The sequence below is a fragment of the Neoarius graeffei genome, chromosome 23 (assembly GCF_027579695.1).
Source record: "Neoarius graeffei isolate fNeoGra1 chromosome 23, fNeoGra1.pri, whole genome shotgun sequence".
In the NCBI taxonomy this organism is placed as follows: domain Eukaryota; kingdom Metazoa; phylum Chordata; class Actinopteri; order Siluriformes; family Ariidae; genus Neoarius; species Neoarius graeffei.
Genome location: NC_083591.1, coordinates 25,006,604 through 25,034,127, shown reverse-complemented (window position 1 = coordinate 25,034,127; position 27,524 = coordinate 25,006,604). Strand labels below are relative to the sequence as shown.

The following is a 27,524-nucleotide window of genomic DNA, read 5'->3' as shown; positions in this document are numbered from 1 at the left end:
ATCATTTAATAATAAAACACAGGTCAATCAAGTTTATCAAGCTGACGATTTCACTCCAAATCAGCAAATCCTCGGTGTCGCTTCTGAACAACTCTGCCAACTCCAGCGGCAGACGAAGCGCCGTTTCCTCCTCTTCTGCGTGGCTGTCGTCAGACTAGGCATCAGCTCCAGTTATTCCGCGGTGAAAAAAAAACCCATATACGTCGCACCGGAGTATAAAGGCCTCTGCATGCTCTTGCGACAAGGCTTTCACAGATAGCTTTTCGCAGACAGTTGTAATTGATCATTGAGCGGGGAGTAATAGGCGTGCACGATGTTATTCACTGCCACAACGTAAGGGGGCGCGAAGTCGCGAAATCGCTAGGAGTAGTTGGTGGGTGTGGTTTATGGAGTGTTTATCCTCCGGTTACTTATAATGACTAGAACTGGAGTCGTATAGATGTACGTACTTCCTCGATCAACCACTCTTCGTGCTGCTCCATCTTCGTTCGTGTTTTTAAAAATGGCGGTCGTGAAAACAAAACAAACCGGGAAAGTAGGGAAGCGGAAGTGCGTGTACAGTGGATGTAGAGTGGACCAATCAGAGCCCTCTTGTCTGCGACGCTGTCTGCGAGGCTTCTGCGGTGGTCACAATTTTTGGGAGGTGCGCGCAGAGCGTCTGCGAAGGTGGGGGGGCTACGCAGACGCTATCTGCGGCGCCATCTGCGAGGACTGGGTTGTCAGCATAAATTGGCCTTAAGCCGCATGGCCAGCCGAACCATGAAAAAAAAAAAGTGCGACTTGTAGTCCGAAAAATACGGTAGTTCTCTTGGATAATTCAGGGTTGTAACTGCAGTCAAGTTCAATAGCATTTCTTCACCACCAAAACTACCTGCCCTCTCACCTGAGTCTCATTAGGTCATTTTAAAAAAACCAAAGAGATGGTGTGCATTTCTTCAGGACATCACAGTGACGTTTTATCATTACAGCTTTACTCCACCATTGTTTCTCTGTGAAAACCAGTCCAGTTTTTTGAAGGGGGGAAAAAAAGGAATTCTAATCTAAAAATGAAATTTGGAATTCCTTCCCCTTTTGCAAAAAAAAAAAAAATCACATGGATCCAAATGATTTATGTTTTTTCTTCTTTTTGTTTTATTTTGTGTGTATTTAAAAAAAGTGTGTATAAATGCACACGTGTGTTTTTTATTTATATTTACACACACACACACACACACACACACATACATATACTAGTGCATCTCAAAAAATTAGAATACCATGAAAAAATTCCTTTTTTTCATAATTCAAAAAGTAAACTTTCATATATTCTATATTCATTACATGTAAAGTGAAATATTTAAAGCCTTTTTTGTTTTAATTTTGATGATTATGGCTTATAGCTCATGAAAATCAGAAATCCAGTATCTCAAATTATTAGAATATTCCCTAAGATCAATCAAAAAAAGGATTTACAATACAGAAATGTCCAACTTCTGAAAAGTATATTAATTTATACACTCAATACTTGGTTGGGGCTCCTTTACCATGAATTACTGTATCAGTGCGGTGTGGCATGGAGGTGATCAGTCTGTGGCACTGCTGAGGTGTTATTGAAGCCCAGGTTGCTTTGATAGTGGCCTTCAGCGTATCTGTATTTTTGGGTCGGGTGTTTCTCATCTTCCTCTTGACAATACCCCATAGATTCTCTATGGGGTTCAGGTCAGGCAAGTGATAAAATACAGTGGACCAACACCAGCAGATGACATGGCACCCCAAATCATCACAGACTGTGGAAACTTCACACTAGGCTTCAAACACCTTGGATTCTGTGCCTCTCCACTCTTCCTCCAGACTCTAGAACCGTGATTTCCAAATTAAATGCAAAATGTACTTTCATCTGAAAAGAGGACTTTGGACCACTGAGCAACAGTCCATTTCGTTCTCTCCTTAGCCCAGATAGGACACTTCTGACATTGGCTCAGGAGTAGCTTGATATTAGGAATGCGAAAGTTGTATCCCCTCTCTTGAAGATGTCTGTTCGTGATGGGTCTTGATACATTGACACCAGCCTCAGTCCACTCCTTGTGAAGCTCTCCCAAGTTCTTGAATCAACTTTTCTTGATGATCCTCTCAAGACTGCGGCCATCCCTGTTGCTTGTGCACCTTTTCCAGCCAGCCTTTTCAGCAATGACCTTTTGTGGCTTACCCTCCTTGTGGAGGGCATCAGTGATCATCTTCTGGACAACAGTCAAGTCAGCAGTCTTCCCCATGATTGTGGTTGTGTGTACTGAACTAGACCGAGAGATACACTGTGTTCATACTGTTTTACTCAAACTCGAAATGAAATATTCTAATATTTTGAGATGGGTTTTTTTATGTTTTTGTACTGTATGCCATACTGATTAAAATTAAAATAGAAAAATGCTTGAAACATTTTAGTTTGTGTAATGAGTCTATAATATATAACATTTTCACTTTCTTAAATAACTGATGGAAAATATTGAACTTTTTCACAATATTCTAATTTTTTGAAGAAAAATGATTTGAATATGATTCACGTGTCATAGTGCATGGCACATATGCTGCTAAATTCCAGCACCCTTCATGTAAAACTCCTTCCTGCATCCCTGCTGGGCGATATGATTAACATAATACACGTTCTGTGATATCTTTTCTATCTTTGTTTGCAAACATTTTTAAGTAATTAGAAATACACAAAGTTTATTTGATGTTAAAATTGCAGGATTTTTTGATAGATTTCTACATTTTTGTCCTTTCAGTCAAGATTTTTACAAAATTTAAAATAAAATTTTAAAAGATATTTCTGTTAATGTTTTATGCAACATAACTGTTTGGCTGTAAAACTGTATATTGTGATTGAATGATGTGTGATGTATTTTTATCATCGTTGACCTCTGTTGTACAACCCCGATTTCAAAAAAGTTGGGTTGGGACAAAGTACAAATTGTAAATAAAAATGGAATGCAATGATGTGGAAGTTTCAAAATTCCATATTTTATTTAGAATAGAACATGGATGACATCAAATGTTTAAACTGAGAAAATGTATCATTTAAAGAGAAAAATTAGGTGATTTTAAATTTCATGACAACAGCACATCTCAAAGTTGGGACAAGGCCATGTTTACCACTGTGAGACATCCCCTTTTCTCTTTACAACAGTCTGTAAACGTCTGGGGACTGAGGAGACAAGTTGCTCAAGTTTAGGGATAGGAATGTTAACCCATTCTTATCTAATGTAGGATTCTAGTTGCTCAACTGTCTTAGGTCTTTTTTGTCGTATCTTCCGTTTTATGATGTGCCAAATGTTTTCTATGGGTGAAAGATCTGGACTGCAGGCTGGCCAGTTCAGTACCTGGACCCTTCTTCTATGCAGCCATGATGCTGTAATTGATGCAGTATGTGGTTTGGCATTGTCATGTTGGAAAATGCAAGGTCTTCCCTGAAAGAGACGTCGTCTGGATGGGAGCATATGTTGCTCTAGAACCTGGATATGGACCCTTTTCACGTGACGTCACGACAAACGCGGCCGCCATTTTGGACGTGTACTACCAGTAGTTTACCACAGCCAGCATTGAGGAACGGCAGCAAAGAAAGTTTTTACTTTCAGCAAGACTTCCATCATGCCACTATATTGTTGTGCACCTGGATGTAGTAACCATCAACAAACAAGGCAAGGGTTATCATTTTATCGGATCCCGGTAGATGCTGACCGACGGAGAAGATGGATAGCGGCATACCAACGCTTGTGTAGTGACCACTTTGTTGGAGGTAAGACGAATAAAATTAGCCAGAAAAGGCATTACATTGCTGTTAACATTTTGTGGCGGCGAGTGTGTAACCAAATAGGCTAAAATAACCCATTGTAACCTCTTTGTTCTTCTGTAGTAGCTATTGTTGACTAGCTAATGTCAACAAGTAGCTGGTATGTGACTGTAGCAATGTTTGCGTTCAGTCATTTGGATGACTGTTAAAACCTTTCAGTCTCAAGTTTTTCCTTTACTGTATTTACTAGTTTACTGTAATTATGATCCGGCAGCTATTTACACCGGATCCAGTATAAATAGCTGCCGGAGCCAACGTCCGAGGTTCCGGAGCGCGCTCCGGCTTGCTCCCGGAGTGCTCCGGCCGAGGTTCCCCTCAAATTAAGCAGCACGTGCCGGCTTGCTCCCGGAGTGCTCCGGCCGAGGTTCCGGAGCACACTCCGGCCGAAGTTCCCCTCAAATTAAGCAGCGCGCTCCGGAGCAAGCAGGAGCGCGCTCCGTAACCTTGGCCGGAGCACTCCTGGAGCAAGCCGGCGCACGCTGCTTAATTTGAGGGGAACCTCGGCCGGAGCACTCCTGGAGCAAGCCGGAGCGCGCTCCGGAACCTCGGACGTTGGCGTGTATGTGTATGGCGATGGGTTTTTAACGACATGGGTATACAGATCATGTGGGCCGAAGTCAGGTAAAGACGAGGGCTTCGTGTACTTCCGTACGTCAGTGAACAATCCTGGTGGAAGCAGGTAAACGTCGTTCTCTAAGCCTGCTAACCTCAATTTTTGCAAATACCTCTCCCTCTGCTCGCCCTGTAAATGCCCTACGTCGCTGGATAGTGAAGGTGTTTTCTGCATCTCGCTCCTTTTTCTTTTATGTTCTCCGTTTGTCGCCTTCCTTGCATTCAAACTGATTCGAGCCGAAGTCCACTACATGTCCAAAATGGTGGTCGCGTTTACGAAGGTCACGTGACTGAAAAGGGTCTATACCTTTCAGCATTGATGGTGTCTTTCCAGATGTGTAAGCTGCCCATGCCACACGCACTAATGCAACCCCATACCATCAGAGATGCAGGCTTCTGAACTGAGCGCTGATAACAACTTGGGTCGTCCTTCTCCTCTTTAGTCCGAATGACATGGCGTCCCTGATTTCCATAAAGAACTTCAAATTTTGATTCGTCTGACCACAGAACAGTTTTCCACTTTGCCATCAGTCCGTTTTAAATGAGCCTTGGCCCAGAGAAGACGTCTGCGCTTCTGGATCATGTTTAGATACGGCTTCTTCTTTGAACTATAGAGTTTTAGCTGGCAACAGTGGATGGCACGGTGAATTGTGTTCACAGATAATGTTCTCTGGAAATATTCCTGAGCCCATTTTGTGATTTCCAATACAGAAGCATGCCTGTATGTGATGCAGTGCTGTCTAAGGGCCCGAAGATCACGGGCACCCAGTATGGTTTTCCAGCCTTGACCCTTACGCACAGATTCTTCCAGATTCTCTGAATCTTTTGATGATGATATGCACTGTAGATGATATGTTCAAACTCTTTGCAATTTTACACTGTCGAACTCCTTTCTGATATTGCTCCACTGTTTGTCGGCGCAGAATTAGGGGGATTGGTGATCCTCTTCCCATCTTTACTTCTGAGAGCCGCTGCCACTCCAAGATGCTCTTTTTATACCCAGTCATGTTAATGACCTATTGCCAATTGACCTAATGAGTTGCAATTTGGTCCTCCAGCTGTTCCTTTTTTGTACCTTTTAACTTTTCCAGCCTCTTATTGCCCCTGTCCCAACTTTTTTGAGATGTGTTGCTGTCATGAAATTTCAAATGAGCCAATATTTGGCATGAAATTTCAAAATGTCTCACTTTCGACATTTGATATGTTGTCTATGTTCTATTGTGAATACAATATCAGTTTTTGAGATTTGTAAATTATTGCATTCCATTTTTATTTACAATTTGTACTTTGTCCCAACTTTTTTGGAATCGGGGTTGTAGATAGAAAAAGCATTTTCAGAATTTATGGCTTCTGCTTCAAAATAGGATATATTTTAAGGATAGAATTAAGATGTGGTAGAATAACTGTGTTTGTACAGGTAGTGGACACCCCTGGTATCCTGGACCATCCACTGGAAGAGCGTAACACAATTGAGATGCAGGCAATCACTGCACTGGCCCACCTGCGGGCTGCTGTGCTCTATGTGATGGACGTATCTGAGCAGTGTGGCCATACGTTGTCACAGCAGCTTGAATTGTTTAACAGCATCAGACCCCTCTTTGCAAACAAGGTATACTTAGATACATGCACATGCAATCCCTTAAACTGTGTAATATCAGAATAACCCTACCCTTAAGGGGAAATAAAAAATGTTTTGGCACAATTTTTATTATTTTTTTATGTTTTGTACATGTTTAAAGAGAGATCTAGTCTACTTCTAATGCATTACTTTCAGCTCTGTTTTTCTGCCAGTTTTTTCTGTCGCTGAATATCATACTGTGCGCTACAACACAACATTCATGAAACATAGTTGTAATTTTATGTTTAAAATTAAAATCAAGTTTATCTTCAACTGAATGTTGAAAAATTATTTTCAACCTCTATAATCAGCATTGTTAACACATTTAGTGTGACGCAGTGGTATGAATGAGAAAGCGAGTGTTGGTGTGAATGGAGGTTCATTGTTTAGCAGGTGTGTGTGTTGGTGACCCCTAGTCTATTTTCAGTCCGCTACTGAAGAATACTTTAGATTTATGTTTAATCTCAAAATGCAATTTATTGCAATGATTCAGAGGTTATCTGTTGACTGTTTTTGGTAATCTGTGTACTTGTACATTGTAGCCTCTGATTGTGGTGGTCAATAAGTGTGATGTGAAGAAGATCAGTGAGCTGTCTGAGGAGAATCAGGTTAGTTGTTGTGGCATACATTTTGGCATCTATTTTATGTTCCTGTCCCCATTCTACTTTCAGAGGCACAAAGAAATGGAGTTAAGTTGGATAGTAACAAGTAAATAAATGTCCTGTAATTCAACTAAATGAAACACAATCTCATTATGATTAAGACTTAATTGCTTACAAACTAAATCTTCTATTTATGTGCTTGCATTGTTATTTGATAATGAGTGAAATAATGACCAAGCAACAAGAAAAAGCAAATGTCTTATCCATGAAAGGCAAAGCTTTTATTCCAGTAGCTATAAACCAATATTAAACTAAACCAGTAAGTTTAGTTTATGTAAAAATAATTGCAAATCTGTGGCATCTAATCTATGATAACATTACTTTGTATTTATATCCAAATCGAGTAAACTGTGTCGGAATTACACCTTTTAAAGGACCAAATGTAATTGGATAATTGGCTGCTCAGCCATTCTATGTGTTATTCCCTCATTATTTCACTTAAAAGTAAGTAGATAAAAGGTCTGAATTGATATCAAATGTGGCATTTGGAATCTGCTGCTATTAACTCTCAGTATGAAGTCCAAAGAGCTGTTATTGCCAGTGAAGCAAATCATTAGGCTAAAAATCCAAACAAACTCCTCAGAAATGTAGCAATAACATTAGGTATGGCCAAACAAAGTTTTTCCATATTTTTAGGGCCCGAGCACCGTTCGGTGCGAAGACCCTATTGTTTTTCAACAGATTATTAGGGCCCGAGCACCGTTCTGTGTGAAGACCCTATTGTTTTTCAAAGGATTAATAATAATAATAATAATAATAATAATAATTTTCTGTCGAGCTTGGCTTTTTTTTTTTTTTGAGGCATTTCCCATGTACGAAAACTCATGAAATTTGATACACCCATCAGTCATTGTAACCGCTTCTCAGCCACAGACGTTTGGCCCCGGGTGTGGCCCAGGGACTTCATAGCGCCCCCTAATGTCATGGAGTCCTTGGATTGGCATGTAGTTTCAGCTATGCATACCAAATTTGGTACATATGTAGTTCGTCCCAAGGCGAACAACTTTCCTATATGCATTGCATTAGCCACGCCCAACAGGAAGTGAGGTAATTGGGCTTATATGCTTTTGGACACATGGTCATTTTTAACGTACTCCTCCTAGACGGTTCATCAGATTCATGTCAAACTTGGCAAATATGTTGCCAAGATATTGCTGATGTTGAATTGCGAAGGGATTTTTGATATGTTGTAATATGTTGAAATGGCAATATTATGAATTTTAATACTCGCCACATAAACAGGAAATGTGTCATGAAGTCATAATACATTTAATGATTTGGCTGAAACCTTTCAGGTTATTAGAGAATGTGATTATTCTGACAGCTAAATGCCCAATATGCCTGTCTGGTATAGCGCCACCAACTGGCCAAGGAAAGAATAGGGTTTTGAATATATGTGTTTTGACACATGATCAGGGATGCAAACAGCGCGCCTTTTGGCGGATGCCGCCTTTTTCACGGCTGAATCGCGCAGATCCGATTTTTTTTTTTGGGGGGGGGCGTTGGAGTGTCTGATTATAATTTCAAAGTAAATTCTGTATTAAAATTACTAAATAAGCAAATCCGTTACAGTCCATGAAACATAGGAAGTATAAGGATGAGAAAAAAACAGTTTAAATCGGAAAGCTGCGCACATTTGTGCAGACCCTTTCTACAATAATATTTAACTCGATGCCTTTTATTCACCCATTAAGACACACACATATATATTTGGGAAACAAACAGGCATCAAAACAACATGTATAACTTTTAATGTGATGGTTATAAATAGTGTGCGAAATACCCTGTATACTGCAAACTAGCGACAGATCCGCGATAGATAGCTCAGGTAAGCTAATCAGTCAGCATACCGTAGCAAGCTACCAAAACCTGAGGCCACAATAACCAACCTACAAGACTGAATATGATAAATGATGGAAATGGTGGAAAAACTGGAAATAGTGAATGAAAATAAAAATGTACTGTTTTATTTATTGAGTCACCACACAGACCTACTCTTGTTGAATAAAGTGAGCTGAATGACCGCCAAACTGAGTTCGGCCAGGTTCTAACGTCATACCAAAACAAAATACATCACTGATTCCTTCACATTCAGAAAGGTTAAAAACATTCATCATACGTTCAAAAACGTTCATCATAGTGTGGCACTGTATTATCTAATTCTCACTGCTTATAACTATGGACCCTTTTCACGTGACGTCACGACAAACGTGGCCGCCATTTTGGACATGTACTACCAGTAGTTTACCACAGCCAACATTGAGGAACGGCAGCAAAGAAAGTTTTTACTTTCAGCAAGACTTCCATCATGCCACTATATTGTTGTGCACCTGGATGTAGTAACCATCAACAAATAAGGCAAGGTTTATCATTTTATCGGATCCCGACAGAGAAGATGGATAGCGGCCATTAACAGGAAAGATTGGCAGCCCTCGGCATACCAACGCTTGTGTAGTGACCACTTTGTTGGAGGTAAGACGAATAAAATTAGCCAGAAAAGGCATTACATTGCTGTTAACATTCTGTGGCGGCGAGTGTGTAACCAAATGGGTTAAAATAACCCATTGTAACCTCTTTGTTCTTCTGTAGTAGCTATTGTTGACTAGCTAATGTCAACAACACCATAGCTGGTATGTTACTGTAGCAATGTTTACGTTCAGTCATTTGGATGACTGTTAAAACCTTTCAGTCTCAAGTTTTTCCTTTACTGTATTTACTAGTTTACTGTAATTATGATCCGGCAGCTATTTACACTGGATCCAGTATAAATAGCTGCCGGAGCCAACGTCCGAGGTTCCGGAGCGCGCTCTGGCTTGCTCCCCCTCAAATTAAGCAGCGCGCTCCGGCTTGCTCCCGGAGTGCTCCGGCCGAGGTTCCGGAGCTCCGGAACCTCGGCCGGAGCACTCCGGGAGCAAGCCGGAGCACGCTGCTTAATTTGAGGGGGAGCAAGCCGGAGCGTACGTCAGTGAACAATCCTGGTGGAAGCAGGTAAACGTCGTTCTCTAAGCCTGCGAACCTCAATTTTTGCAAATACCTCTCCCTCTGCTCGCCCTGTAAATGCCCTACGTCGCTGGATAGTGAAGGTGTTTTCTGCATCTCGCTCCTTTTTCTTTTATGTTTTTCGTTTGTCGCCTTCCTCGCATTCAAACTGATTCGAGCCGAAGTCCACTACATGTCCAAAATGGTGGTCGTGTTTACAAAGGTCACGTGACTGAAAAGGGTCTATACACCTACCCCGTGGAGATGAGCTGGGAAACTGAAGACTGAAGGAACAGCTCCCTCTCTGATCCTGACTGTCTGACCTGTTCTGTCAAAATCCTCCATTCTGAAGTGCTCACTGCAGAGCATGGATGACTGAGTAGCAGAAAACCCTTCCCGTCGCACAGCTGTCTCCCACTGCTTTTTCATGTCTTTATTTTTGGGAAACCTACATAGTATGTGAAAAGTTAGCTAAGCACTAACAACAATCAGCGTAGTTACGAAGGAAATACTTCGTTGTTTGGAGACAGGTTTCACCAAGCGGCTATTATGTGCGAGACTTCATATTAGCCACAAAGTCAGAAAAATCTGTTCATAAAATTACGTTATAATGACCAAATACAATGACAAGTATTTTTCCAGTCTCACCTGTGAAAGGTAATCCCATGTGATCTCGTTTGGACAGTAAACCTGTTGGTACAGTTAAACGCAGCACATGAATGAGGCATTTTTATTCTCGGCTACTGTCTAGACGCTATACCAGAGATGGTTGAAGAATCTCCACTTTGCCACATCCAATATGGCGGCGAGGATGACGTATGATTCTATGCAGAAGGCGGCGTCTATGTTTATATGTCTATGTTGGTAATTACCAGTCGTACACACCCCGCCTAGTGGCCAGTGCTGGTAATTACCAGTCGTACACACCCCGCCTAGTGGCCAGTGCTGGTAATTACCAGTCGTACACACACCGCCTAGTGGCCAGTGCTGGTAATTACCAGTCGTACACACACCGCCTAGTGGCCAGTGCTGGTAATTACCAGTCGTACACACACCGCCTAGTGGCCCGTGCTAGCCAGTAAAGAAATAAAACAAAAGAGACTGGCTATGATATAAGAGAATTTTACAACCCAGAAACAGATGGGAGCTCCGCTTTTAGGCAGTGCCTAAATCTATATATTAGTGACCTGCCATCATTGTGCATTTTGTTGCAGACATATGAAAACACTGCATGTGTACACACACACACACGCGCGCACACACGCTGCAGACATAGGAAAGCTAAGATGACTTAAGATTACAGTGTGAGATAGAGATAAGGAGGAGACGCGTGTAGTTTTGTACATTATATAAATGTACATTTTCACACCACAGAAACACACACACTTACAGTCTTTGTCTATCTCTCATCCGTCAAGCAGTCATGGCATTTGCAACATGCACATCACCTTTGAACGTTTGATAAATATATGACATGTGACTGTTTTGTTGGTTGGCGGGATGTCCTGGGTTGCGGAACCACACGTGCGGGCCCGTCAAGGCCGCTAGCGGCTTTAATCAAGATTGTTTTCTGTGGTAGCATGCTCCTCCGGTTCCATCAAATGTGCTGAAGTGGCAATGCACACCACAGCACGATTCCTAGCCGTCATTCATAGCATGATTCGTAAACAATAAAATTTGTTTTCTGTTTGTTGCTGTAGTCATTCTGAAACTATTTTTTAAAATCAATTTAGTTGATTACTTGTTGAAGCCTTATTATATAATACATAATACAACATTGTATTATGTTGTAACATCCCAGTACAATACAACTGTCTCTAAGTATTTTTAGTAAAGGGATATGTAAAGTAGTCAAATTAAAAAGCAAAATGGAGGTTTATATATATATATATATATATATATATATATATATATATATATATATATATAAATTTTTTTTTAAATAGCTTATCATTTTAATCTGATGTTACAGCTGAAGCTTACTGTGTAGTAACTGCTAGCTTTTTTTCTACATTTTGTCTAGAAAATCTTTGCAGATCTCTTATCTGAGGGGATCCCAGTGATTGAGACCAGCACTCTGACAGAGGAGGGGGTCATGCAAGTAAAGACAGAGGTAAGATTACACAATAGTTTGTGCTTCACACTGGAGACAACCTGTCAGGAGGCTATTGAACCCATGATTACCACAAGAAGACACTCTAGTATTGCAGTACTACAGGTTTGGCTGGTGTGTCCGATATTAAAGATTCAGTAAATGGGGGGGGACAAAAACTTTAGCGAGCTGTAATGCTATGAAGTATTAAATTATTCTTACTGGTAACAAAGCCTAGGTGCCAGTATTTAAAAACTTTCTTGGTTCTCATGAGTTTTACAGTTGGTATAGAAGTGTGGAATAAACTGGTGAGATCATACCTTAGGTGTGTTTGAATGTGGTTACAATTTCAGTTGTTCTGAAAAGGATTTTTCTTTGTAAGTAGTGCTATTTGTGTTTCTAGGCATGCGATAGGCTGCTGGCCCACCGTGTGGACACAAAGATGAAGGGGAAGAAAGTACATGATATTCTGAACAGACTCCACCTCTCAATGCCAACCAAGAGAGATGAGAAGGTTCCTACATTCGTACTTGTTAAAGCATATGGTCTTAACACGATCTCTGATCTATTAGATACATCTAAAGCGGTTGACATTGAGTGTACATTAGTGTATTAATGAATAACGTTGTACAAGGTAATTACATGATCATAGTCATTATAAATGTATTAGAATATCATAATTTGCTTGAATAATTTTATTCAGTTTAATCATTTACCTCTTATTGTGTTTTAGGAAAGACCAGCATTTATCCCTGAGGGGGCAGCTCTTCGCAGAAGGGCGATGGAGGTTGACACTCCTAAACGTAAACTGGAGAGAGACCTTGAGATAGAGCTTGGAGATGACTACACAATTGATCTGCAGAGTAAGTCACTTATACATAGTCAGGTATTTATTTTTAGTTCTTAATACACAGAAGCTTCTAACAGTATATTTAAAAAGTGGCCATAATGGTATGCGTCTGGAATCCCTTTTGTATGTATATGTGGTTCTAGAATACTGGGACTTGATGAATGCTGATGAGAAGCATGATAAAATTCCTGAGATCTGGGAAGGACATAACATTGCTGACTACATTGATCCTGAAATCATGAAGGTGAGAAATACAAACAGTAATATTGTGTAATACTGGCTACCTGGTAGGAATGGCTCAGTGCATGTAAGACTGAGGTTCCCAAAAGCACTTAATTTAGTAATGCATTAATCATGTTCTCGCACTCACCCACTCCAGCAATTGACTGAGTTGGAGAAGGAGGAAGAGCTCCGTGAACAAGCGGGTGAGTATGACTCTAATGAAGAGAGTGAGGATGAAGAAATGCAGGAAATTCGTCAGCTGGCAAAACAGATTCGAGAGAAGAGAAAGCTCAAGATTCTGGAATCAAAAGAGAAAGATGTGCAGGGACCCAGAATGCCCCGTACTGTCAAGAAGGTCAGTCTGCTTGCTGTAAACCACATTTTGACAAGATTTTTATTAAAGCAAGAATCAGGCAGTTAGAATGTGTTTTTCTTTTACAGTATTTAATAGAATAATTGGCATGGTATACGCTCACTTTTTTTTGTTCCACTTCACAACAAATCTGGATTTGGTATATTTTTGGTTTTGTGTGATGTGCGTTGATTATTGTCTGATGCGTGTGTCATTTTTGTTTTGGTTGCTGTGTTCAGGTGGACAGAGCAGCATTGGAGAAAAACATGGAAGGACTTGGTTTGGACATGACGGATAAAGATGACGTAAGAAATTCTCTTGCTTATCTCTGTTATTTTTACAGTGGTTATTAAAATATCTACATGCACCATTTAAAATGGCATGTTTTTGAGATCTAGAAAAATTAAACAAACATGTCAGATCATCTACATTTTAAGCTGATATAGCAACCATCAGAATTAAAGTGAAAAACAAATGGAAAGAGGGGTTATATAGCCTGAGTTTGCAAACCCTTTTATAATGGGGAGTGTAATTGGTTCATTCTGAGCATCACATTAAACTCAAGGTCAAAAATAATTATCATATGCCTGTCATCAATATATAGTGATTCTAATTAACCACAAATAGAGATCAACTGTTTCTGTAGTATTTTTCTTAACATCATCTTAGTTTCATCCAACTGCTGACGTCATAGTTCACAAACGGTTTACAAAGCATATATGGGCTCCCACTGCAGAATATCATCAATCAGAAGAGGGGTAGAGAAGAATTTCTAAATCCTTATAAAAATTGTAAAATCCCTGTAGGGTATCGGTTCCCAAACTGTGGTACGCATACCCCTAAGGGTACGCGACGTGATTGTAGGGGGTACGTGGGAAGAAAAAAAAAAAATTATGCAAATAGCAACGAATGTAGGCAACGTAATACAATAAATAAGCAACCTGCCAATCAGTCCCAGCACTTTACTACGCACGCACACAAAGTTAGGCTCGAGGATTCTCCCTTCAACTGAAACAGTTGTTGCTAGGCAACCAACACGAAACTTCAGTCAGTTTAGTTACATGTCACTTCGCTGCTATGGCAATGAAACGTCGCTACTAATAAAGAACGAGCGAACACGAAAATGGACAAATGGCTGAAAAGAGTAAACCCACCCACCCACCCCCCCCCCTCCACAGAGACGCCATCGGCTCCTAGGCCTACTATCGGGAATGCCCCTGTCGGTGACAGCAACCCAGATTTCTCTTCCGTGGATCAGGGTGCTAGCAGCAGTAGGGATACTGTTGCTCATCAAGCTACTAGCATGGCTTGTGCCGCTGACAGTGACTGACTGTGAGTATGATGACCCCCCCTGACATGAGCAAGCATATGGATGCAGAAAGGACGACATCAGAAAAAAGACGCAAATATGAGGAGAACTACATTTTGTTGGGGTTCACTTGTATCGGTACTGGCTCGTCTATTCAGCCACAGTGCGTTGTATGTGCAAAAGTGTTATCTCACAACTCAATGAAACAGTCACTCTTGCGCAGACATCTGGAGACAAATCACCCTCACTTGAAAAATAAACCACGGGAGTTTTTTGAAAGGGAATTACGTGGGCTTTCTACCAGTAAGAGCAGCATAAGAAAACCAGACACAATAAACAAGAAAGGGTTAGAGGCGTCTTATATCGTAAGCTACCAAGTAGCCCGGACTGGCAAGCCCCACAATATTGTGGAGGAGTTTTTTCTACCTTCTGCCGCAGACGCGGTTGGGGTAATGTTGGGGGGAAAAGGCAAAAAGTGTCATACAGTCCATGCCTTCATCAAACAACATTGTTTCTCGGCATATCAGTGCCATGGCTGGGGACGTTTTAAAACAGTTACTGCTTCGCATACGAGCCGGTGAATTTTATTCACTACAGCTGGATGAGTCAACGGACGTGGCCGGCCTGGCACAGCTCCTGGTATATGTCCGTTATATCCATGAAGGGTCAGTTAAGGAGGACATGCTGTTCTGTAAACCACTCGAAACAAGAACAACAGGGGAAGACATCTTCCGTATGCTGGACACCTTTGTGACATTGAATGGACTTTTTTGGACTAAATGCGTGGGCATCTGCACAGATGGTGCAAGGGCCATGATAGGGAGGCACAGTGGAGTGGTCACGCGCGTCCAATCGGTTGCTCCCGATGCCACTTGGGTGCACTGCAGCATCCACAGAGAGGCTCTGGCTGCCAAGGGCATGCCTGTAAATTTGAAGAACGTTTTGGACACAACTGTAAAAATTGTGAACTTTGTTAAAGCCAGGCCTCTGAACTCTCGCATATTTACTGCACTCTGCAATGAAATGGGCAGCGACCATACATCTCTTCTACTGCATACGGAGGTGCGCTGGTTATCAAGGGGGAAAGTATTGACATGCGCCTTTGAATTAATGGATGAACTTAAAATGTTTTTTGTTGACCAGACATTTCACCTGTTTGGCAATTTGCATGATGGAGAGTTTCTTTCACGACTAGCTTATCTCGGTGACATTTATTTCTCGGCTGAATGAACTTAATCTTGGATTACAGGAGCTCTCCGCAACCATCTTTAATGTGCGAGATAAAATCGAGGCAATGATCCAGAAATTGAAGCTCTGGATAGACTGCGTGGGCAAAAACAAGACAGAGGCCTTTCCGTTCTTGCATGATTTTCTGTGTGAAAATCACCTCAGTCTGACAGACGGCATCAAGCACGACATCACAACACAGTGAGCTGGCTGCTGAGCTGCGCAGGTACTTCCCCGACAGTGACGAGTCGGACAGTTGGATTTGACATCCCTTTTCTACTGTCCCTGCTGCCCTGCCGGTATCTGAACAAGAGAACCTCATTGACATAGCATCAACAGGATCCATGAAAATTGATTTCAACCACAAGCCTCTTGCAGATTTCTGGATAGGATTGCGCACAGAGTACCCTGAACTGGCAACACGCGCTGTCAAAAAATTAATGCCCTTCACAACTACGTATTTATGTGAGAGGGGGTTCTCATCTCTGACGAGCCTGAAAACTAAATACCGGCACAGGCTGTGTGTAGAAGACGATTTAAGGCTGAAACTTTCTTCGATTCGGCCAGACATAAGGGGGCTATGTGCATCCTCTCAAGCACACCCTTCACATTAACCTGGATTTCAGTCATGTTTAATGAACTCTCTTCGGTCACACCCCCTCTCAAACTTGACGCAGAGCTCTACAGGTTTGGTTATGTTCTTAACAGGCTAATTAGTTCTTAGTCTTAGTTCTTGTTTCTTATTTCTCATGCCCGTTCATCTGTAGTTGTATTTAATATCTGCAAGCTAGTTAATAAAACTCTGCTACCTAGCAGTTTCATGTTTTTATTTCTTGTTGTGCATGGGGGGGGTACGTGGTTGGAGATGAAATGCTTCAAGGGGTACGTGATGTAAAAAAGTTTGGGAACCACTGCTGTAGGGTATAGAAACTTTTCACTTCCTTCATGTAATGCACTTGTTCTTCACGTCTGAGCTATGGGGTAGGGTGACTAGACGGAAGCCCTTTCTCAGAAAATAAATCATCCAAGCCTGCCTTAATCACCCCAAACCATATGGTAAAATGTGTTATGGTCTAATGAGACCAAGGTAGAACTTTTTGGTCATAATTGTAAAAAAATGTTTGGTGCAAAAACAAGACAACTTATTACAAAAACAAAACTTATTGCCCAAACACTATACCCATGGTGAAGCGTGGTGGTGGCAAAATGCTATAGAGCTGTTTCTCTTTAGCTGGGACTGGGGCTCTAATCAAGATGGTGAGAATCATGGATGGCTCCAAATACCAGTGTGTGTTGGCACAAAATTTGCAGATGTCTTTTAGACAGCTGAAGATGAATGGAGGGGAGAATCTCCTTCCAGTGAATTTCCATAACAACCGAAAATCAATGAAAGAATGGACTCCGAAGATGATCAGCATTTTGGAATGACCCAGTTAAAGGCCAGATCTAAATCCTATCAAAAGTGTTTGGAATGACTTGAAGAGGGTTGTGCACAAGAGATTGACTTGCAATTTGATCTGGAGCATTTTTGCAAAAATGGAGTAAGATTTGCCAAATAAAAAAATGGTAAGATGGTACACTTCTACTCAAAAAGCCAGAGGACTTTATTACAAAGAGTGCAATCACCAGGGTTTTTTTTTTTTAAAGAGAAAAGATTTCAAATGATTTTATATTGGTTTAATTTTGTTACATCACAAAAACCTGCAATTTTAACAGGCATTTGTAGACTTAATATCCATTACTTTTAACTGTATGATATATTTAAGTTATTCCATGAAATTGAGTTGTACGTGAGCTGATAGCCGATGAGGTCCGATGTTTCAAAGGGGAGATAATTCAACTTATTCCCTTCCATATGGAAATATATGATGACGGGCTCATAAGCGCATCTCCTCCTAAACAGTTTGATGGATTTTGATGGAACTTTACACAGTGGCAATAAACCACCTGAATATGTACATGAAGGAAAATAATCCTGATCTGATGTTTCAAAGGGGAGCTGATAGCCGATGAGGTCCGATGTTTCAAAGGGGAGATGATTCAACTTATTCCCTTTCGTATGGCAATATATGATGACGGGCTCGTAAGCAGAACTCCTCCTAAGCGGTTTGATCAATTTTGATGAAACTTTACACAGTTGCAGTATACCACCTGAAGATGTGTATGAAGAAAAATAATCCTGAACAAAGGTCTTAAAAATACTTATTTTCTTACATATGTTGTCATCCGGTGATGTAGCTCCTCCTAGACCTGTTGATGCCCTGGAAAACAACTTTTTTTAAATCTATGATTTAACTCCAAGTTATTTGAGATTTACTTTTCTTTCTTTTTCAGGGCCTTAAATTTAGGAAAGAGGAGATGTGTACTGTATGATCAAAACTTTCTATAATATTCATTTGTGAATAATATGATTCTCAAGTTGTTCGTGTGCCATATTAAAAATTTTATTTGAAGATTTTTCTTTTGTAGAGGTTATTGATCCCTTTGGGAGGGTTCCCTCAGGGAAATTAAAATTCCAGCAGCATCATTACAGGATAAACAGAGAATAGAAAATAGAGAAAACTTCTAGATAAATTAAGTATTTACATACACAAATATAAAAAAGAATAAGATATGGGGAGAAAAAAAAAAGTCCAGCAGGAGAGGTATTGCACATTGTCCAATATTGCTTTTTGTCAGGCTAGGCTACTGCTCCTTCCCATCCTCTGTCCTCCTGTTACCCTTCCTCCCCCCAGAGAGGAGTTGTACAGTCTGATGGCGTGAGAGACAAAGGAGTTTTTAAGCCTGTTTGCTCCTTCCCATGTGCAGGACTTTGTCATTGAACAGGCTCCTCTGGTTGCTGATGACGGTGTACAGAGGGTGACTGGTATCATCCATGATGTTCAGTATTTTGTCCATAGTCCTCTTCTCTGCCACCATCACCAGAGAGTCCAGCTTCATGCCGACCACAGAGCTGGCTCGCCTGATCAGTTTGTCCAGCCTGGATGTGTCCTCCTTGGATGTGCTGCCCCCCCAGCACACCATGGTGTAAAACAGGACGCTGGCGACCACGGACTGATAGAACATCCACAGGAGTTTCCTGCAGATGTTAAAGGACCGCAGCCTTCTCAGGAAGTATAGCCTGCTCTGTCCCTTCCTGTGCAAGTGGATGGTGTTGCAAGTCCAGTCCAGCTTGCTGTCCAGCCACAGCCCGAGGTACTTGTAGGAATCCACAGCCTCCACCTCGACTCCCTTGATCAGAACTGGTCGTGACCTTGGTCTGGACCTCCCAAAGTCAATGACCAGCTCCTTGGTCTTCGAGGTGTTGAGCTGCAGATGGTTCCTGTTGCACCAAATGGCAAAGTTCCTCACCAGGCTCCTATACTCCTCCTCTCTGTCATCCCTGATACACCCCACGATGGCTGTGTCATCGGTGAACTTCTGAATGTGACACATTCAGTTGTAGCAGAAGTCCACGGTGTACAGGGTGAACAGAAGAGGGGCCAGCACCGTGCCCTGGGGTGCTCCGGTGCTGCTAATTAGTGTCCGACGTGATGTCCTTCAGCCTGACATACTGCGGCCTGTCGGTGAGGTAGCTGGAGAGCCAGGTGACCAGGCAGGGGTCCACTCGCATCCTGTTCAGTTTTTCCTGAAGCATAAGGGGCTGGATGGTGTTGAAGGTACTCGAGAAGTCCAAGAAGAGGATCCTCACTGTGACATTTCCCTTATCCAGATGTGAGTGGGCTTGGTGTAGCAGGTAGAGGACGGCGTCTTCCACACCCAGTACGCAAACTGCAGACAGTCCTGGGTATGTTGCACCTGGGGTCTGAGGAGGCTGAGGAAGAGCTGCTCAAACGTCTTCATCAAATGTGAAGTGAGTGCCACCAGTCGCACTTGATAGAAAGAATAACAAAGAATAAAAAAATATGGAAGATGGAAAATTAGGAAAGTTCAAAGAACATATGGAAGAAAGCAAATTAAGATTAAAGAGCCCTTGAAATGAAAAGCTGATCATCAACATCTTTGCTAGCCAAATTAGTGGAGAGAAAATGGATCATTAGCCTTGGCTAGCAGAGATGGGTCTCCCAGGGTTTTTGTATTGTCATTTATTATTGTCTAATATTCACGGAATGCTTGACCGATAGCCTTGATACCATGTGCTTGTGAGAGGTCGTATCATTATACAAAACTTCAAGTAAACCCATCACCAATGAAGCCAGGTCAGTAGAAAATAATAATGAAGATGAGGTCTCCAAACATATTATCATTAAGAATGAAATGGGGCATATGTTACTCAAAAGAACTCCTGCCATCATTAGGTATCATCAATGGGCCAGGAAAAAACAACCAGAACAGTTTTACCATAGTCAGCTACTGTTATACTATCCATGGAGAAAGGAGACTGATGATATTTTGGGTGAATCTTTCAAGGTCTCCTGTGTAGAGAAGATTGACATTAATAATGCAAAACTGAGAGAAATATGAACACTTTGCAGATGAAGTTGGGGATGTCCTAGAAGATATCAAGCAATTTGGTATTGCTGAGGATACATGGCATGTAATAGCCCCTAAGAGTGAAAAGGAACAAATGGAACAAGAAAATGAAGGTCCTGTGTTGGAGGACAGTCCATTCAATGCATTTGAGTCATCAGTTCAGCAGAGAGCAGCAGCCAATGACACAAGAAGTACATCATTTCAGTATGAAATGCTGACAGAAAATATGCCAACTTCAGAGTGGATAGAATATGTCCTTTCATTGAATGAGAAACAATACAGCCTTCATCAGTTCATTGTTGATTGGGCAACTAAAATGACTTTGTAACATAGAATTCCAAAGCCAGATCCTTTCTACCTCTTTCTTACAGGAGGTGCTGGAGTAGGAAAAAGCCACGTCGTCCGAACCATCGTGCAGACCGTCAACAGGATTTTTCAATTAGCAACCATGGAAATGATAACCATGTTCTAGTGTGTGCACCTATAAGGGCAGCAGCATTCAACATTTGTGGTTACACCTGCCATGCTGCTTTCCCTCCTACCCTGCAATGCAAATAAAACAGATGACTACATTCCTCTATCTTGAAAATCTTGCCGTCATGAAAGAATCCTTGTCCAGCATCAAGTTGATTGTCATAGATGAAATTTCAATGGTTGGAGCCAACACTCTATTATTCACAGAAGGCTTTGCGACATTGTCAAACACACTTCCTTTCGGCGGTATTGCCATACCAGAGATCTGTTTCAAGTTGTTACTTGTTGCACAGACAGCTATATTTTCTGAACCATCAGATAAAACGTCCGTGATATATGATTCACTTTGGCAAACCCATTTCAAAATCCTTGAACTGACAGAAGTATAATGCCAAAAAAAAGTGATTTGTAGATTTACTGATGTTCTAAACAGAGTTAGGATCAGAAAACACACTGATATTGCTCTCCTTGGCACAAGACAAACATCAAAATCATCTGAGAACTATCCACAAGAGACAACACCATATATTTGCATACAATGATGATGCTGATCACAATGATGTTGATGATTGGCAAACTTTCTACATGAATTTACCAGTTTACTGCTCACAACTCTAAGAGATTAACAAAGCGCTTCTGTTGCATCTTTCAGTAATAAGAAAGGTAGGAAAGCTGAATGACCTCTTGACAGTTGGAGCTCTCGTTATATTCTAAAAATGTGGCTGTATCAGATGGTTTGGTAAACTCAGCAGCTAGGACAGTGACGGTTCATTCCTCCACCTTCAGAAGATGAAGAATTCCATTCGAGATTCCTTCCAGTGAAGTTTGGGTAGAAGAAGAGATGAGCATAAATCTGTGCTTCCTAACACACTTAAAGATTCAACTCCACTTTCTCAGATTGAAGTACCTGTTGCTATAGGAAAATCATCAAAAATAACTGGAAAGAGAACACGGTATCCGCTAACTCTAGCCTGGGCCTTGACAATCCACAAAGAGCAAGGCAAAACTGAAGAAACACTAGTATTGTCAATGAAGGGCGGTTTCTGTGCTGGACAGTTTTACACAGCCATCAACAGAACAAAAACACTAGAAGGGCTCTTCATCTTAGATATTGAGAAGTCAAAAATCCCTGTCAGAAATACAAAGGATGAAAAAAATATGCTAAATTCTCACCATCTGTTCCACTGTCATTAGAGAAGTCAGCTACCGGATATTTGAAAGTGAATTTTTTGAATATTAATTCACTCATTCCTCATTTTTGTTCTCTGATTGAAAGATGAAATTGTCCAACAGAGCCATATCACCAGTTTAGCAGAGACCTGGCTACCGGTAATTCCTTCTGACATCCATCCGGAAATACAAAACTTTAACAGCTTGCGGCTTGATCATGTGGGTTGCCGAAGAAATGGTGAATTACGTCTATATATTCATCCGGACATATATTTAGTGAAGCAAATGAATGTGAGGGATGCGCCGATTGATTATCAGATGATTGTGTCACCAGCTGAGGATAGAGTGGGGGTGGGTTTCCCGAAAGCCTCTTAACGCTAAGAGCATCTTAACTAGGATTGTGCGTTCATTGTGCTGCTCGTTCTACCATTTAATGATTATCTTTGTGCCACGATGCTTTTGGGAAATTCACCACAGTGCGTTTTCTGGTTCTCACACTATACAATCATCCGAAAACCAGTGTTCAGGATTTTCTTTATGGAATGGAGAGACTTTTATCTCAGATTCCAGATAGTGTTAAAGCTGTAGTTATGGGAGACTTCAATGTAGACGTTTTCACTCAAAACAGTAATACAAAAAAAACTCTTGGATCTGTGCAAATTACAGATTTCGCCAGTTGTGCAAGTTTCCCCACGCATAGAAGAGATCTTATTGACCACTTCAACACAAACATTCATTTAGAAGATGTCATTATGTCAACAATGCCCGTGTACTATAGTGATCACCAGCTTTTGTCTGCAGCCATACCACTCAAGTTTTTACAGTCAATTACGTCGAGTTCTTAAAATAGTGAGTGCATATAGGTAATATTACAAATATTCTTGGCCACATCAGTGTTATAGATTCTTATCCATAAAATGCACAACAGATGGGAGCATTTCTTATTGAATGGTTTTCAAAAAATTAAGAATAATATGTATTTTCAAAAATCTTTAATCAACCAGTTTTGGTTTCAAAAAGGGAGATGATGGAGCACAGGATTTATAAATCAATTTGAAATGGCCTTATTCAGTTTTCAAGAAGATACTGTGTTTGCTCGGTTTCTTAATGTGTCATTTCTGGACTTTGCTGTTCCACTCCATGAAATTGTACCAAATGGATTTAGACGTCATATATTATTGAGATGAATGACTAATAGGAATTTGAATCATGGTGTTGCAGGGGTATCGGGGGGGGGGTTAAAGTTCACACATGGTTCCAGTTGACACATTTTGTTGCGAGCGGGGGGTATCCTATAGTGAGTTTACTCACAGTTCTAGGGGTTTTATTTATTTAATTTAATTTATTTATTTGTTTATTTGGAGGGGGTCTTTAGGGTTTTTTGTCGATTGGCAAACCAAACTTCAAGTGCATTATTGCCACCCACTGGGATGGAGTGTTGAACAAGATAATTTGGGGGGGTTGTATTCTTTTAGCTATTTCTGTTTTCTTTTAAATCAGGGGTGTCCAAACTGATCCATAAAGGGCCGTGTGGCTGCAGGTTTTCATTCCAGCCATGCAGCAGCACACCTGGCTTGGCTCATTCAATCAACTGAACTGTCTTCACACAGTCAAATACTTGCAGCCACACCCACCCTTGATTAAAGGGTGGGTGTGTCAGTTGATTGAATAAGCCAAATCAGGTGTGCTGCTGCATGGCTGGAATGAAAACCTGCAGCCACACGGCCCTTTATGGATCAGTTTGGACACCCCTGTTTTAAATACTTGATGATTTTTGGGGTTTTGTTTTTGAGTAGAGGCTTTATTTTGTCCTCAGTTGGTTCAGCCACATGCTCTGCCATTTTGTTTTTCTCTACTCACAGTATATGAGCTGATTGCTCGTATCCAGTGAATGTGGATAGAATAATTGCAAATATGTTTTTCCCTTTTCCCATATTTTAACCCTTGATCTTTTCTCTCTCTGTAGAGCCACTATGCCCAGCAGGCTCGGAGGTCACGTTCACAGGTTAGAAAAAGGAAGAGAGAAGCATCTGCCCCGCCAACTTCACGTACCCGTAGTCAGAGTGCATCAAAACAACCACGTGACCAGTCAGGAATCAGAGATGCCAAGGTACACAACAGATTCTCATTCAAATTGTTTACATCAAAAATATATGCTTCAAGAAATGTTTCCTTTCTGGAAATTCTTCCAGATGATTTTAAAAAAATATTGTATGATTCGTCTCAGGCTTTGTCCAATGTTGCGATTTAAACTTGTGTGAACTTTGTGTGAGTACTTTAATCAGTAATTTTGATGAGTTTACAACCCAATTCCAAAAAAGTTGGGACACTGTGTAAAACATGAATAAAAACAGAATGTGAAGATTTGCAAATCATGGAAACCCGAGATTTCGTTGAAAGTAGTACAACATATCAAATGTTGAAACTGAGAAATTTTGTTTTTATGAAAAAAAAAAATGCTCATTTTTTAATTTTGATGTTGGTAACACTTTCAGAAAAGTTGGGACGGGGGAACAAAAGACTGAACAAGTTGTGTAATGCTTAAAAAAAACTAATTTGGTTAATTGGCAACAGGTCAGTAACATGATTAGGTATAAAAAGAGCATCCCAGAGAGGCTGAGTCTTTCAGAAGTAAAGATGGGGAGGGGTTCGCTGCTTTGTGAAAGACAGACAAGGCAAACAGTACAACAATTTAAGATTAACGTCCCTCAGTGAAAAATTGCAAAGAATTTGGGGATCACATTCTCTAGGGCAGTGTTTCTCAACCACTGGGCTGCGGCCCATTAGTGGGCCATGAAGTGCCATCGCATATTATATATATCTACTGTATATCTCATCTCATTATCTCTAGCCGCTTTATCCTGTTCTACAGGGTCGCAGGCAAGCTGGAGCCTATCCCAGCTGACTATGGGCGAAAGGCAGGGTACACCCTGGACAAGTCACCAGGTCATCACAGGGCTGACACATAGACACAGACAACCATTCACATTCACACCTATGGTCAATTTAGAGTCACCAGTTAACCTAACCTGCATGTCTTTGGACTGTGGGGGAAACCGGAGCACCCGGAGGAAACCCACGCGGACACGGGGAGAACATGCAAACTCCGCACAGAAAGGCCCTCACCGGCCACGGGGCTCGAACCCGGACCTTCTTGCTGTGAGGCGACAGCGTGGTACAGAGGACTTTCACGTGACATCATCGTAACTATGGATTTGTTTACGCAGTCGTGTTCCCTGGTGAGCTTTGTGTTTGCCAGGAACCACAAGTGCATGCGAGTGATTTTGTAGGCCTGATTCAGTAAGCATCTACAGATAAACTTGGAGAAGTTACATCTAAAAGAACAGTACCAGACACCTGTAGTGCTTTTGGATGTAATCATGGATGTGGAGATAAGCCTGGTTTAACTTTTTCATTGCTTCCTGGCAAAAAGATGAGACAAATGGCAAGCTGCAGTTAAACAGGAAAATCGGATGATAAAAACATTTCCATGTGTGTGGAGAACACTTTATATCAGGTTAGTATGAAAGCTCTGTGCAACGTTAAAATGTATATCTCAGTGTTTCCCACAGACCAGGTAGCAATTTGTGGTGCTCCACTGTGCCGATGAGGGAATCGTGCGCGGTGGTGTTGTGGCGGTCGATGAAGTCAATCATTGGGGTGTATGCAAAGTGTTTACAGCGGGCGGTGTTCAAACACACAGTATTTTTCTTCAGAGTCACCTGCTGGGACGATTTTAAAGCTAAAAGAAGCATTTGAGATTATTCAGTTCAATCTAAATTCTTTTAAGTTCTTTAAGAGAAGACAACTAAAACAAATTTTTACCAGAACCCTGCCTGGTTTCATTCCTCGACCCAACTTTACATTACAGGGCAGGCCATTAGTTTGCTGGGCTTGATGTTGGTGGAAAACCTGTGTTTTAAATTTATGAAAATTACTCACCAAAATTGAAGTTAAAGTTTAGTTTTTATCTTAGTTTTTTGCCTTTTTGGTGGCAATCTTTCAATCATTCTTTAGTTGACATTCAAGGAATAAATTGCAAAAAACAAGCTGGAGGTTTTTATTTTAAATATTGAACTCAACACTTACCTCAATCAATACTAAAATGAAATAAAGTATAATGTAACAACAAAATAATAATAATAAAATATCATAATTAGATGTAAGAAACCACTTAAGGTAAAACCAAGGCAACTAACAATGAAAAAGCATTACCCTAATTGGTGCAAAGTCTGCATGCCCTATCAGAACATTTAATTCTGCATGGCTTCCTGAAAACAAAACTCAAGTGCCCTATTGTAAGGGAAATCATTGGGTTCGGGACCATTTATGGAGATTCGTAAGCAGGCTGCCAGGTGTTCCCTTTGGAGCCTATTCCTGAGGTCTGTTTTAATCTATGGATAAAAAAGTACATTTTCTTCATCAAAGCACTAAAAAATTTCCATTACATCAAAAAAAATATACAAAGGAATACTGAATTTCTATGTGCTTACCCTATTCATAGCTGAGAAATCCAGTGCAGTGATGGTTTATCTACTTGGCCAATAAAGCTAATAAAGATGTTTCTTAAAATATTCAGATTTTATGCTTCAGATAGCATCAACTAGGCATCCCTGCAAGTTTAACATTTTTATTTAGGCTAGTGGGAAAGCCTTATTTATTGTGAATGTCAAGCCATTATTAATAACTTGCATGAATGCTGAAGTGGGATAAACAGGATAATGCAATAAGGCCGGTTCCTCGCGTCAAGCTGCTACTGTATGCATCAAAATTGGTTTATAGCCTGACTCGGGGATGTCCGTTTCATGTAAGCCAAGAAGGCTATGATAAAGCTCATCACGAGCACGACGTAGGCTACCTTTTTAAAATAAGGGGTTGGAAGGCGAATCAGGAAGGCTGCGTTATTCAGAGATGAGAATGAAAAATATTAAAGTCTGAAAAAAGCCAGGGGTTTGGGGGCTGCAGGCACCCAGCGGGGCCCAGGGGCAGGGAGCTAATGATTTTTGGCTATTTTTTTTTTTTTTTACCCCCAAACCATTAATTTTATCAGCAAAAAGTTGCAATGTATTTGGAAATAAATTCCCCTTCTTGGTGACTACCAGGTGAAAATGATTAATATGGTACAAGAGACTTGTTTTGAATCAATTCACATTTGATGATTTAAAAAAAATCAATGCACCTTTTAATATAAACGAGCTCTACAGTATTATATTAATGCATTTTTGCTATTCGTCTTTGAATACTCTAATCCTTTAAAATGAAGTGTAAACCAGAAAAAAGTTCTATCATATAATTCTCTTAAGCATTCTTCTGATGTTATCATGGTAGCAGGAGGTCTTGCATATTAAGCAGGCAACATTCAACATCACTTATCACTTCCCTTTCAACTGTTGCATGTACTAACTGGGTTTTATCTGGACAGGATGTGTAATGTAATATATATATATATATATATATATATATATATATATATATATATATATATATATATATATATATATACACCATATGGTCAATTTGAAGATCAAGATGGTGATTTTGAATTAAAGAACAGGCATGTACAATGGGCATTACATATTGGAATTTTTTTTTAAATCAAAAACTATAAGTTCATCTCGGCCTAAAAAATTTGGGCAGACGCTCCCGCGCGGCACATGCCAG

At 40.7% G+C, this 27,524-nt stretch overlaps 1 protein-coding gene across 1 annotated transcript in view; it reads left to right on the top strand.

Annotated features, from left to right (window-relative positions):
* The window catches only part of gtpbp4 (GTP binding protein 4), a 71,498-nt gene that overhangs the window by 32,358 nt on the left and 11,616 nt on the right, over positions 1-27,524 (top strand). The window contains exons 7-15 of the mRNA XM_060905960.1: positions 5,853-6,044; positions 6,596-6,661; positions 11,718-11,807; positions 12,190-12,300; positions 12,520-12,649; positions 12,780-12,880; positions 13,016-13,213; positions 13,450-13,515; positions 23,830-23,973. Coding sequence (XP_060761943.1) covers positions 5,853-6,044; positions 6,596-6,661; positions 11,718-11,807; positions 12,190-12,300; positions 12,520-12,649; positions 12,780-12,880; positions 13,016-13,213; positions 13,450-13,515; positions 23,830-23,973 — 1,098 coding nt within the window. The remainder of the gene's footprint in view (positions 1-5,852; positions 6,045-6,595; positions 6,662-11,717; positions 11,808-12,189; positions 12,301-12,519; positions 12,650-12,779; positions 12,881-13,015; positions 13,214-13,449; positions 13,516-23,829; positions 23,974-27,524) is intronic.